Genomic DNA, 15,486 nt, shown 5'->3' with positions numbered 1-15,486 from the left:
TTTCCTTGTACACAATTTCTACCTTAACATGTACACAATTTCTAGACTTGTACACAATTTCTACCTTAACATGTACACAATTTCTAGACTTGTACACAATTTCTACCTTAACATGTACACAATTTCTACCTTAACATGTACTCAATTTCTACCTTTACATGTACACAATTTCTACCTTAACATGTACACAATTTCTACCTTAACATGTACACAATTTCTACCTTTACATGTACTCAATTTCTACCTTAACATGTACACAATTTCTACCTTTACATGTACACAATTTCTACCTTTACATGTACACAATTTCTACCTTTACATGTACACAATTTCTACCTTTACATGTACACAATTTCTACCTTTACATGTACACAATTTCTACCTTAACATGTACTCAATTTCTACCTTAATATGTACTCAATTTCTACCTTTACATGTACACAATTTCTACCTTTACATGTACACAATTTCTACGTTAACATGTACACAATTTCTACCTTAATATGTACACAATTTCTACCTTTACATGTACACAATTTCTACCTTAATATGTACTCAATTTCTACCTTAACATGTACACAATTTCTACCTTTACATGTACACAATTTCTACCTTAACATGTACACAATTTCTACCTTTAACATGTACACAATTTCTACCTTAACATGTACACAATTTCTACCTTAACATGTACACAATTTCTACCTTAATATGTACTCAATTTCTACCTTTACATGTACACAATTTCTACCTTTACATGTACACAATTTCTACGTTAACATGTACACAATTTCTACCTTAATATGTACACAATTTCTACCTTTACATGTACACAATTTCTACCTTAATATGTACTCAATTTCTACCTTTACATGTACACAATTTCTACCTTAACATGTACTCAATTTCTACCTTAATATGTACTCAATTTCTACCTTTACATGTACACAATTTCTACCTTTACATGTACACAATTTCTACCTTTACATGTACACAATTTCTACCTTAACATGTACACAATTTCTACCTTAACATGTACACAATTTCTACTTAACATGTACACAATTTCTACCTTAACATGTACACAATTTCTACCTTTACATGTACACAATTTCTACCTTTACATGTACACAATTTCTACCTTAACATGTACACAATTTCTACCTTTACATGTACACAATTTCTACCTTTACATGTACACAATTTCTACCTAACATGTACACAATTTCTACCTTAACATGTACACAATTTCTACCTTTACATGTACACAATTTCTACCTTAACATTGTACACAATTTCTACCTTAACATGTACACAATTTCTACCTTAACATGTACACAATTTCTACCTTAACATGTACACAATTTCTACCTTTACATGTACACAATTTCTACCTTAACATGTACACAATTTCTACCTAACATGTACACAATTTCTACCTTAACATGTACACAATTTCTACCTTTACATGTACACAATTTCTACCTTAACATGTACACAATTTCTACCTTAACATGTACACAATTTCTACCTTAACATGTACACAATTTCTACCTTTACATGTACTCAATTTCTACCTTTACATGTACTCAATTTCTACCTTAACATGTACACAATTTCTACCTTAACATGTACACAATTTCTACCTTAATATGTACACAATTTCTACCTTTACATGTACACAATTTCTACCTTTACATGTACACAATTTCTACCTTAACATGTACACAATTTCTACCTTTACATGTACACAATTTCTACCTTTACATGTACACAATTTCTACCTTAACATGTACACAATTTCTACCTTAACATGTACACAATTTCTACCTTAACATGTACACAATTTCTACCTTAACATGTACACAATTTCTACCTTAACATGTACACAATTTCTACCTTTACATGTACACAATTTCTACCTTAACATGTACACAATTTCTACCTTAACATGTACACAATTTCTACCTTAACTTGTACACAATTTCTACCTTTACATGTACACAATTTCTACCTTTACATGTACACAATTTCTAGCTTAACATGTACACAATTTCTACCTTAACATGTACACAATTTCTACCTTAACTTGTACACAATTTCTACCTTTACATGTACACAATTTCTACCTTAACATGTACACAATTTCTACCTTAACATGTACACAATTTCTACCTTTACATGTACACAATTTCTACCTTTACATGTACACAATTTCTCCTTTACATGTACACAATTTCTACCTTAACATGTACACAATTTCTACCTTAACATGTACACAATTTCTACCTTTACATGTACACAATTTCTACCTTAACATGTACACAATTTCTACCTTAACATGTACACAATTTCTACCTTAACATGTACACAATTTCTACCTTTACATGTACACAATTTCTACCTTTACATGTACACAATTTCTACCTTTACATGTACACAATTTCTACCTTAACATGTACACAATTTCTACCTTACATGTACACAATTTCTACCTTTACATGTACACAATTTCTACCTTAACATGTACACAATTTCTACCTTAACATGTACACAATTTCTACCTTAACATGTACACAATTTCTACCTTAACATGTACACAATTTCTACCTTTAACATGTACACAATTTCTACCTTAACATGTACACAATTTCTACCTTAACATGTACACCTTAATGTACACAATTTTACCTTAACATGTACACAATTTCTACCTTACATGTACACAATTTCTACCTTAACATGTACACAATTTCTACCTTAACATGTACACAATTTCTACCTTACACATGTACACAATTTCTACCTTAACATGTACACAATTTCTACCTTACATGTACACAATTTCTAGACTTGTACACAATTTCTACCTTAACATGTACACAATTTCTACCTTAACATGTACACAATTTCTACCTTAACATGTACACAATTTCTACCTTTACATGTACACAATTTCTACCTTTACATGTACACAATTTCTACCTTAACATGTACACAATTTCTACCTTAACATGTACACAATTTCTACCTTAACATGTACACAATTTCTACCTTTACATGTACACAATTTCTACCTTAACATGTACACAATTTCTACCTTAACATGTACACAATTTCTCCTTAACATGTACACAATTTCTACCTTACATGTACACAATTTCTACCTTAACATGTACACAATTTCTACCTTAACATGTACACAATTTCTACCTTAACATGTACACAATTTCTACCTTTACATGTACACAATTTCTACCTTTACATGTACACAATTTCTACCTTTACATGTACACAATTTCTACCTTAACATGTACACAATTTCTACCTTAACATGTACACAATTTCTACCTTAACATGTACACAATTTCTACCTTAACATGTACACAATTTCTACCTTAACATGTACACAATTTCTACCTTAACATGTACACAATTTCTACCTTACATGTACACAATTTCTACCTTAACATGTACACAATTTCTACCTTTACATGTACACAATTTCTACCTTAACATGTACACAATTTCTACCTTAACATGTACACAATTTCTACCTTTACATGTACACAATTTCTACCTTAACATGTACACAATTTCTACCTTTACATGTACACAATTTCTACCTTAACATGTACACAATTTCTACCTTAACATGTACACAATTTCTACCTTAACATGTACACAATTTCTACCTTAACATGTACACAATTTCTACCTTAACATGTACACAATTTCTACCTTAACATGTACACAATTTCTACCTTAACATGTACACAATTTCTACCTTTACATGTACACAATTTCTACCTTTACATGTACACAATTTCTACCTTTACATGTACACAATTTCTACCTTAACATGTACACAATTTCTACCTTAACATGTACACAATTTCTACCTTAACATGTACACAATTTCTACCTTAACATGTACACAATTTCTACCTTAACATGTACACAATTTCTACCTTAACATGTACACAATTTCTACCTTTACATGTACACAATTTCTACCTTAACATGTACACAATTTCTACCTTTACATGTACACAATTTCTACCTTAACATGTACACAATTTCTACCTTTACATGTACACAATTTCTACCTTTACATGTACACAATTTCTACCTTAACATGTACACAATTTCTACCTTAACATGTACACAATTTCTACCTTAACATGTACACAATTTCTACCTTAACATGTACACAATTTCTACCTTAACATGTACACAATTTCTACCTTTACATGTACACAATTTCTACCTTAACATGTACACAATTTCTACCTTAACATGTACACAATTTCTACCTTAACATGTACACAATTTCTACCTTAACATGTACACAATTTCTACCTTAACATGTACACAATTTCTACCTTAACATGTACACAATTTCTACCTTTACATGTACACAATTTCTACCTTAACATGTACACAATTTCTACCTTTACATGTACACAATTTCTACCTTAACATGTACACAATTTCTACCTTAACATGTACACAATTTCTACCTTAACATGTACACAATTTCTACCTTTACATGTACACAATTTCTACCTTAACATGTACTCAATTTCTACCTTAACATGTACTCAATTTCTACCTTTACATGTACACAATTTCTACCTTAACATGTACACAATTTCTACCTTTACATGTACACAATTTCTACCTTAACATGTACACAATTTCTACCTTAACATGTACACAATTTCTACCTTTACATGTACACAATTTCTACCTTAACATGTACACAATTTCTACCTTAACATGTACACAATTTCTACCTTTACATGTACACAATTTCTACCTTAACATGTACACAATTTCTACCTTAACATGTACACAATTTCTACCTTAACATGTACACAATTTCTACCTTAACATGTACTCAATTTCTACCTTAACATGTACACAATTTCTACCTTAACATGTACACAATTTCTACCTTAACATGTACACAATTTCTACCTTAACATGTACACAATTTCTACCTTAACATGTACACAATTTCTACCTTAACATGTACACAATTTCTACCTTAACATGTACACAATTTCTACCTTAACATGTACACAATTTCTACCTTAACATGTACACAATTTCTACCTTAACATGTACTCAATTTCTACCTTAACATGTACACAATTTCTACCTTAACATGTACACAATTTCTACCTTAACATGTACACAATTTCTACCTTAACATGTACACAATTTCTACCTTTACATGTACACAATTTCTACCTTAACATGTACACAATTTCTACCTTAACATGTACACAATTTCTACCTTAACATGTACACAATTTCTACCTTAACATGTACACAATTTCTACCTTAACATGTACACAATTTCTACCTTAACATGTACACAATTTCTACCTTAACATGTACACAATTTCTACCTTAACATGTACACAATTTCTACCTTAACATGTACACAATTTCTACCTTAACATGTACACAATTTCTACCTTAACATGTACACAATTTCTACCTTTACATGTACACAATTTCTACCTTAACATGTACACAATTTCTACCTTAACATGTACACAATTTCTACCTTAACATGTACACAATTTCTACCTTAACATGTACACAATTTCTACCTTAACATGTACACAATTTCTACCTTAACATGTACACAATTTCTACCTTAACATGTACACAATTTCTACCTTTACATGTACACAATTTCTACCTTAACATGTACACAATTTCTACCTTAACATGTACACAATTTCTACCTTAACATGTACACAATTTCTACCTTAACATGTACACAATTTCTACCTTTACATGTACACAATTTCTACCTTAACATGTACACAATTTCTACCTTAACATGTACACAATTTCTACCTTTACATGTACTCAATTTCTACCTTAACATGTACACAATTTCTACCTTAACATGTACACAATTTCTACCTTAACATGTACACAATTTCTACCTTACATGTACACAATTTCTACCTTAACATGTACACAATTTCTACCTTAACATGTACACAATTTCTACCTTAACATGTACACAATTTCTACCTTAACATGTACACAATTTCTACCTTAACATGTACACAATTTCTACCTTAACATGTACACAATTTCTACCTTAACATGTACACAATTTCTACCTTAACATGTACACAATTTCTACCTTAACATGTACACAATTTCTAGAATTGTACATGTACACAATTTCTACCTTAACATGTACACAATTTCTACCTTAACATGTACACAATTTCTACCTTAACATGTACACAATTTCTACCTTAACATGTACACAATTTCTACCTTAACATGTACACAATTTCTACCTTAACATGTACACAATTTCTACCTTAATATGTACTCAATTTCTACCTTAACATGTACACAATTTCTACCTTAACATGTACACAATTTCTACCTTAACATGTAACACAATTTCTACCTTAACATGTACACAATTTCTACCTTAACATGTACACAATTTCTACCTTAACATGTACACAATTTCTACCTAGACTTGTACACAATTTCTACCTTTACATGTACACAATTTCTACCTTAACATGTACACAATTTCTACCTTAACATGTACACAATTTCTACCTTAACATGTACACAATTTCTACCTTAACATGTACACAATTTCTACCTTAACATGTACACAATTTCTACCTTAACATGTACACAATTTCTACCTTAACATGTACACAATTTCTACCTTAACATGTACACAATTTCTACCTTAACATGTACACAATTTCTACCTTAACATGTACACAATTTCTACCTTAACATGTACACAATTTCTACCTTAACATGTACACAATTTCTACCTTAACATGTACACAATTTCTACCTTAACATGTACACAATTTCTACCTTAACATGTACACAATTTCTACCTTAACATGTACACAATTTCTACCTTAACATGTACACAATTTCTACCTTAACATGTACACAATTTCTACCTTAACATGTACACAATTTCTACCTTAACATGTACACAATTTCTACCTTAACATGTACACAATTTCTACCTTAACATGTACACAATTTCTACCTTAACATGTACACAATTTCTACCTTAACATGTACACAATTTCTACCTTAACATGTACACAATTTCTACCTTAACATGTACACAATTTCTACCTTAACATGTACACAATTTCTACCTTTACATGTACACAATTTCTACCTTAACATGTACACAATTTCTACCTTAACATGTACACAATTTCTACCTTAACATGTACACAATTTCTACCTTAACATGTACACAATTTCTACCTTAACATGTACACAATTTCTACCTTAACATGTACACAATTTCTACCTTAACATGTACACAATTTCTACCTTAACATGTACACAATTTCTACCTTAACATGTACACAATTTCTACCTTTACATGTACACAATTTCTACCTTAACATGTACACAATTTCTACCTTAACATGTACACAATTTCTACCTTAACATGTACACAATTTCTATTTCTTGACATGTACACAATTTCTACCTTAACATGTACACAATTTCTACCTTAACATGTACACAATTTCTACCTTAACATGTACACAATTTCTACCTTAACATGTACACAATTTCTACCTTAACATGTACACAATTTCTACCTTACATGTACACAATTTCTACCTTAACATGTACACAATTTCTACCTTAACATGTACACAATTTCTACCTTAACATGTACACAATTTCTACCTTAACATGTACACAATTTCTACCTTAACATGTACACAATTTCTACCTTAACATGTACACAATTTCTACCTTAACATGTACACAATTTCTACCTTAACATGTACACAATTTCTACCTTAACATGTACACAATTTCTACCTTAACATGTACACAATTTCTACCTTAACATGTACACAATTTCTACCTTAACATGTACACAATTTCTACCTTAACATGTACACAATTTCTACCTTTAACATGTACACAATTTCTACCTTAACATGTACACAATTTCTACCTTAACATGTACACAATTTCTACCTTAACATGTACACAATTTCTACCTTAACATGTACACAATTTCTACCTTAACATGTACACAATTTCTACCTTAACATGTACACAATTTCTACCTTAACATGTACACAATTTCTACCTTAACATGTACACAATTTCTACCTTTAACATGTACACAATTTCTACCTTTACATGTACACAATTTCTACCTTAACATGTACACAATTTCTACCTTAACATGTACACAATTTCTACCTTAACATGTACACAATTTCTACCTTAACATGTACACAATTTCTACCTTTACATGTACACAATTTCTACCTTAACATGTACACAATTTCTACCTTAACATGTACACAATTTCTACCTTAACATGTACACAATTCTACCAATTCTAACATGTACACAATTTCTACCTTGTACACAATTTCTACCTTAACATGTACACAATTTCTACCTTAACATGTACACAATTTCTACCTTTACACACAATTTCTACCTTACATGTACACAATTTCTACCACAATTTCTACACATGTACACAATTTCTACCTTACATGTACACAATTTCTACCTTTACATGTACACAATTTCTACCTTACATGTACACAATTTCTACCTTAACATGTACACAATTTCTACCTTAACATGTACACAATTTCTACCTTAACATGTACACAATTTCTAGACTTGTACACAATTTCTACCTTAACATGTACACAATTTCTACCTTAACATGTACACAATTTCTACCTTAACATGTACACAATTTCTACCTTTACATGTACACAATTTCTACCTTAACATGTACACAATTTCTACCTTAACATGTACACAATTTCTACCTTAACTTGTACACAATTTCTACCTTAACATGTACACAATTTCTACCTTTACATGTACACAAACTTGTACACAATTTCTACCTTAACATGTACACAATTTCTTGACTTGTACACAATTTCTACCTTAACATGTACACAATTTCTACCTTAACATGTACACAATTTCTACCTTAACATGTACACAATTTCTACCTTTACATGTACACAATTTCTACCTTTACATGTACACAATTTCTACCTTAACATGTACACAATTTCTACCTTTACATGTACACCATTTCTACCTTAACATGTACACAATTTCTAGACTTATACACTATTTCTACCTCAGTCTATTCTTAGATTGTTCAAGCATGGCTCTTGTGTTCTTCAACTGTGTACATAATTTCTTCCCTAAAAAACATAACATCCACTTGCACAACATGCACTGCTTTATTACAATCTGTGTTTGAGTACTCCCTGAGTTAGAACATAATTATGTAATATTATAATTGCTGATATACTGATCTCTTTTCTAGTGAAAACAGGAAAGAAAAATATGTATCATACAAACGGCTTTTTGCAAAATGTGTTAAATACTGTTTAAAGATGCTCCATCGCCGACAGAGCATAAATGATATTCATCAGTTGAACAATAATTGGTGTTTAATCGTTTATATATATGTCTCATTAACACAAAAAATAATATAAAATAATTTATTTCGCCTTTGGTGCATGCGCAATGAGTACTTCATTCCATATAGGATGCAGTGATTTTTTCGGGACGCAATTAATTATTTTTCATATTTTTAACTTGAAGTAAAATTAGAAGCTCAAACTTTTCAATGGTTCTAATGGTGTAAAGTAAGTAACTTTTGTAACTGAAGAAAAAATACTAAATTGTCTGCTCCTGTATTTGATAGAGAAAAAATACCTTTTGTCGGCGGTGGAGCATCTTTAATTCTTATTGATATTGATAATGTTAAAGATGCTATACGGTTGGAAGAATTTTAACTGCATCAGAATCTGGTGGAGGCGGCAATTTTATCATGTTGTACTTGAATCCTGACGATACCTCGTTACTTATTGTATACCACTTTATTTTGTTACAATATTTTGCGTCATCGTTATTATTGACATATTTGTGGATACATTTCACGATCAAGGAATCCTACTGACAATTGTGCATTCATATAGACTTTTTTACAATTAATTGTGAAATCAATATTCTAGAAAATTTGTATCTCATAAAAATGATGTGGTTTACGGTATATCATGATTACTTCACAATGCATTTTTTGTCTGGCACGGAGACATTACACCAGTAACATCTGCATGAAAGATAATATTAGTACATTTAGATCATTTGAAATATGTACATATATTTCAAGATTAGCACATCAAAAGTCATATGTGCTGTATTTTTCCATACTAACGAATCAAGATGAGTTTTTAATATGTCATTCATCACCAAAATTTACCAACATTTTGAAAATTACAAAACTTTCAGTGCATAGGTTTTAATTTCACATGTGCAAAGAAGAGCTGAAAATGATATTTGACAGTACTGCGAGAAATCATTATAATTACATCAATAGAGAAGTGAAATGAGTACATACGGTCAGACCATGAAGCCAGATTGTGGTCTACAATTTCATTGCACATTTTTACAATGTTATAAGTAATTATAGATTTCTGCAGATATGTTTCTATCTAAACTTACTTAAGGCATAAAAAACAACAATTTTACAGTACATAATTTCTGTGTTATAACTAAGGTTTATAAGCCATTGGAATGATTTTCACAGCTTAATTCACCAAATCTTATGGTTTTCAAAAAATTAACGAAGAAAAGATAGCATGTCAAAATTTTCGACCAGTTATGGCACATAGAACTTTAAAGCATGACTGTCACAAATACTTTTTAACTGTCAATGTTAATTTTGTCATTGTATTGACTTCAAGTCAAACATGTACACTTTTAAGTAGAACAAACATGTACACTTTTAAGTAGAACAAACATGTACACTTTTAAGTAGAACAAACATGTACACTTTTAAGTAGAACAAACATGTACACTTTTAAGTAGAACAAACATGTACACTTTTAAGTAGAACAAACATGTACACTTTTAAGTAGAACAAACATGTACACTTTTAAGTAGAACAAACATGTACACTTTTAAGTAGAATTATTATACTTTATTTTACCTAGGAACAGAAACATGTGAAAATCTTTTGATTTTCATTAAAATGCTGTATGGATTTACCGGTATGTCTGTATATATGTGAATGTGGTTGTACATTTACAGACTCCAACTCGGACCAGAGCCCGGATTGAGAATTCCCAGCCGGAGAGTTTTAGCGGAGGCCTTCCCGGAAAATCTGCAGCGGAAGATGAGCAGGTAAAATTTCCACCATTGACTTTGTGTCTATTGTTTTGTTTAAAACTATATTGACATTTTCTTATATTAACAAGAAATAAATATCTGTTATAGTTTCACCTTTAAATTGCCTAAAACTTTCATTGCAGGTGTATATGAAGACTTTTTTTTTAGAACATTACATTATGAAATAAATGTTTTCTATGACATTTCCCTTGCACTACAGCTACACAATGGTTGAATGTATTTTTTATTGTTGACTCTCAAGTATCGGTATTACTCTTTTGTTAAATTTTTTCATGGTTTGTTTTTATTTAAGTATTGAATTTTCAGAACTTTTCTAACACGTTTTTATGTGTTTTGTATAACAGTGCTTTCATTTCAATAATTTCCTTTAGTGTTTTTTCTTTACCATATGTGAACAAATCTTTATTTTCTCAGTTAGATGTTTTGTAAATGATGAAATTTCAATATAATTATTTTTCGAGAGTGCTACAAGTTTTCATAAAGAGCCAGTGCCTTTATGCTTTAGGATCAACTCAACTTGTCATTTGATTCGCCAAGAAGCTGGTCGAAGGAGTGGTTTGAACGTCCTAAAGATTATTCTGACGTTAAACCATACTCCGTAAGTCTCTGTGCATGGCTTCATGTGCCATCATCTTAGAGTTATGTCCCTTGCTCAAACAACTTGCTCCGGAGTTATGTCCCTTTATAATAAATATATTCTGGAAAAATATTACGAAAAATTAACAAGTAGAATTTTGTAGACAGTTTTCCTCTTAATTTTCAAACAAAAATGAGAATGTATTTTTAAAGGAAAATTTCACTATTTCTGTGAAGGTTTTTGTTGTGATATTTCATTGATTTACAATGAGAGGGGATATCACTCATTTTGCAGCCAGTAGCTATGTTTTTGTCTTGTTTGCTGTAGAGATATACACATTATGTGTGTGGTTGAATGCTAACTTGGCCATGGTAGTGCAGGTTTTAGTGCAAATCCTGCTGACATTTAATATTGAAAACATTTCAATATTCAATGATCAGTTTTCAGTCCTATAACAACCAGTATCAAATTGTTTTTTTCTCCATGAATAAGAGCTATAAAAGACTGACAAAATTGTGTGCTGTTGGAAATGCTTGGTGATAGAAAATGGCTGATAATATTCTTTGGCTTAACAAAGAGGCTGACATTATCCATAATTTGTATTGTAAATATTCCTATTTTAATAGATATTTTCTTATTTTTCATCCTTAAAATATTCAATTTATTTATTTCTATGATTTATTTCCTGTGGTTTCAGAGTTATTTTTACCTTATAATTATCTGTTATGAATCTTTTGCTTTTTCTTTTAGATTTTAGTTAAATGCTATATTTAGACATTTCTTTTCTTACGTTCGAGTTTTTTCTCAAATAGAATAAAAAAAAGTCTTCAAAATGTCTCAAAAATTCTGAGTTACTTTCATCTTGAATATATGATAGTGTTGAAGTATTTGCATTGTGATTTGCACTATCAATGTTAATCTAATGATCCACTACTGTACCAGAAATGCAATGCATAGCATGAGTTATGGCCCATGAGTTTGAGTTATAGCCCCTGACTTCCATATTTTTTTGTCTTAACTTGACATTGTTCTATGTTTATTATGCACATCTCAACCAAACTTTTGAATTCAGACATTTTTCTCTTCTGGCATAAAAAAAAAAAAAAAAAAAAAAAAAATTTTAAATGTTGCCATGGTTAATATAAACAATTGTTGAAGGAAGATAATAATCTCTACTGATTGGTTTTCTTTTTTCCATGTTATTATTTTGTTTTAAATTTGTTATTGATTAGGTATCAATCTGTGTATTTGTAATGTTATGTGACAAAACAAGAAAGAATGCCTTAATTTAAAAGTTTGGTAAATATATAGTTACATACCTTATTGTCCGGAAAATACGTACTTACATACAGGGATGGCAAATGAACGGAGATTTCCCTTTCTTACTAACACTGTACATGTATGTTGCCTGCAGTAAAAGTGTTGTTAAAAGGATGGGAGTTTCATCAAGAACAACACCTTTAGAAAATCTCATGTTTGGTTTCCCTAGTTGTAAATGGTCCGACCTTTATTGTAATGTAGATACGGAGAAATGTGGAAAGAAATGAAGAATACAATGAATATTTGAGAAATAAAGAAGATAATCGAAGATCAAAATCTGCAGATAGGCGCCCTCCTTTGCCCCGGGAGCGGGAAAGACCAAGATCTGTAAGTAATATTAACTGATCATCCACGATACTTTAGTTGTTTTCCTGGCTTAATTATATAAACGCTTTTTACCACTGTCAAGCTTTTATATTGAAGAGTGTGATTCGAAGCGGTTAAAGAATCTACCAGCTAGGCCTACACCACTGGGCCATGGTAGGCGAGTCGTACGACATTCGACCTCCAGCTAAGAGTCGTGGTTGGGGAATGGTTAAGGTAGACCACACCGGCTGATTGGTTAAGGTGTCTTCACACTACTAGCCCTCTTCTTTTTTTCAGATGAAATTATTTTCCATCCAGTACATGACATGAGGTTTATCATTGGTTCTTGAAGTAATACTTCAACCATTCCCACTTAGGTTTGAAAGTTGTCTAACTCCACATTTAATTGCTTCAGTTACATATCAACCATAAAATCTGCACAATAATATAAAATCCAATGGATATAGCTATATGTTGAGTGAGTTGATGTTGGATGTGTACCCTAGGGTCCTAAGTATGTCAGTGATCACTGCTGGTGTGGATGGTGTGTTAAATAATAGATGAGGGAGATACTTACCTGAGTCTGATGTAGGTACAATATCATGTGGTCACTTACTCCAGGCCTCCCATCTATACTGTACAATATCTATAATAGTATGGTCAGGTATCCCACAAGTCTATTGGTTGTATGTTCAGTACCTGTACTTGTCACACACTGCCTCAAAACAGTAGGTACAAATTCTGAATGATGTGTGGTCAGTCTGTACATAGGCACTGAGAGAGCATTCACTTAGTGGTCAGTCTGAATATCAGACAGTAGATAAAACACTGGTCAGTGTGATACCTATCATATACATGGACTAATGAGATGGCCAATTCAAGGAATAATGTACAAGACTTAATTGGAAATTCTCAGTGACACATGGATAGATTTCTTCAAGAAAACACAAGTTTTCCATATGTAAGTGTTGCAGATGTTCACTTTGGTCCAATGTACATCATATTGATAATTAACATAATGCTTTAGTAAAACTTATGTAAGTTATGGACAAAGATGTTTTTAAATCTATCTTCATTACATCAGTTATGTGTTGGTATTATCACATTACATCATTGTTAGCTGCATTTAGATAAAGCTAGTGATTGATTTTTTATCAATTTTGATTTTATTATTAAAGAAGAAAGCCAGTAAAGGGAAATAACAAATAAAGGGAGACAACAAATATGTAGTCATTGACGTTAAGGGAGATAATCCTTATTGTCATTATCTTATATGTTTAATTGTTTATTGTGCTGATATGTAGTTAGATCCTCGGACAGATAAAGGTTCTTGTATGATGATATTGAAGTAAACAAGTCATGATGATAAGTATACTGTATACTGTATACTTAGTGCTGGGGCATTGTCTTCGATCATAGATATTTAAATGCTTGATTAGTTGTGTATAGACAGGACGAACCACGCCAGAAATAGCTAGGTCACAGAGGTACATTTATAGACATGCGTCGCCATTGTTCTTATAACCACCATGGTCGGGTGTGTGCTGGTCTCATCGATATATAATTAACAGATATTGACTTTGTTTTACGTGGATATCTTGTGTTGACTTATTTACCAGTGTGGGATATACTTCAGTTCTGTAAGTGTGAGTTAATGCCAGTCTATAAATGCTGAAGTGTTGTAAAACAGTAGAACTTGTATATAGATACACACTGAATCAACCCAACACCCAATTGTGGGGTTATACATTCAGAAAATACCTTGTTTAAAGAACACAAAAATAAATCGTAATGAAATCTGAAATAAGAAAATATAATGAAGACTCTTAAATTTTTCTATTGATAACTCAAAATTGACATTGTAGTATGAAAATTTTTATAAGCATGAGTAAGACACTCTGAGTGAGGGGTTTTAGTCAGAGTTTGACTATAACTAGATTAACTACCAGTAGATAGTTAAGAACACAGGTTTATATTAGATCTCCCATCCTTTTGAGACTCTGTAATGTTTTCTCTGGAATACT

General features: G+C 31.1%; 1 protein-coding gene across 7 annotated transcripts in view; it reads left to right on the top strand.

Annotated features, from left to right (window-relative positions):
- Window positions 1-15,486, top strand: part of LOC138325890 (centrosome and spindle pole-associated protein 1-like) — a 108,763-nt gene that overhangs the window by 34,281 nt on the left and 58,996 nt on the right. For all 7 annotated transcript variants that reach the window (XM_069271887.1, XM_069271884.1, XM_069271885.1 and 4 more), the window contains 2 exons: window positions 11,161-11,253; window positions 13,358-13,483. In XM_069271887.1, coding sequence (XP_069127988.1) covers window positions 11,161-11,253; window positions 13,358-13,483 — 219 coding nt within the window. The remainder of the gene's footprint in view (window positions 1-11,160; window positions 11,254-13,357; window positions 13,484-15,486) is intronic.

This window comes from Argopecten irradians, chromosome 6 (genome assembly GCF_041381155.1).
Source record: "Argopecten irradians isolate NY chromosome 6, Ai_NY, whole genome shotgun sequence".
NCBI classification, from domain to species: Eukaryota; Metazoa; Mollusca; class Bivalvia; order Pectinida; family Pectinidae; genus Argopecten; species Argopecten irradians.
This window is presented reverse-complemented; position numbering and strand designations above follow the sequence as displayed.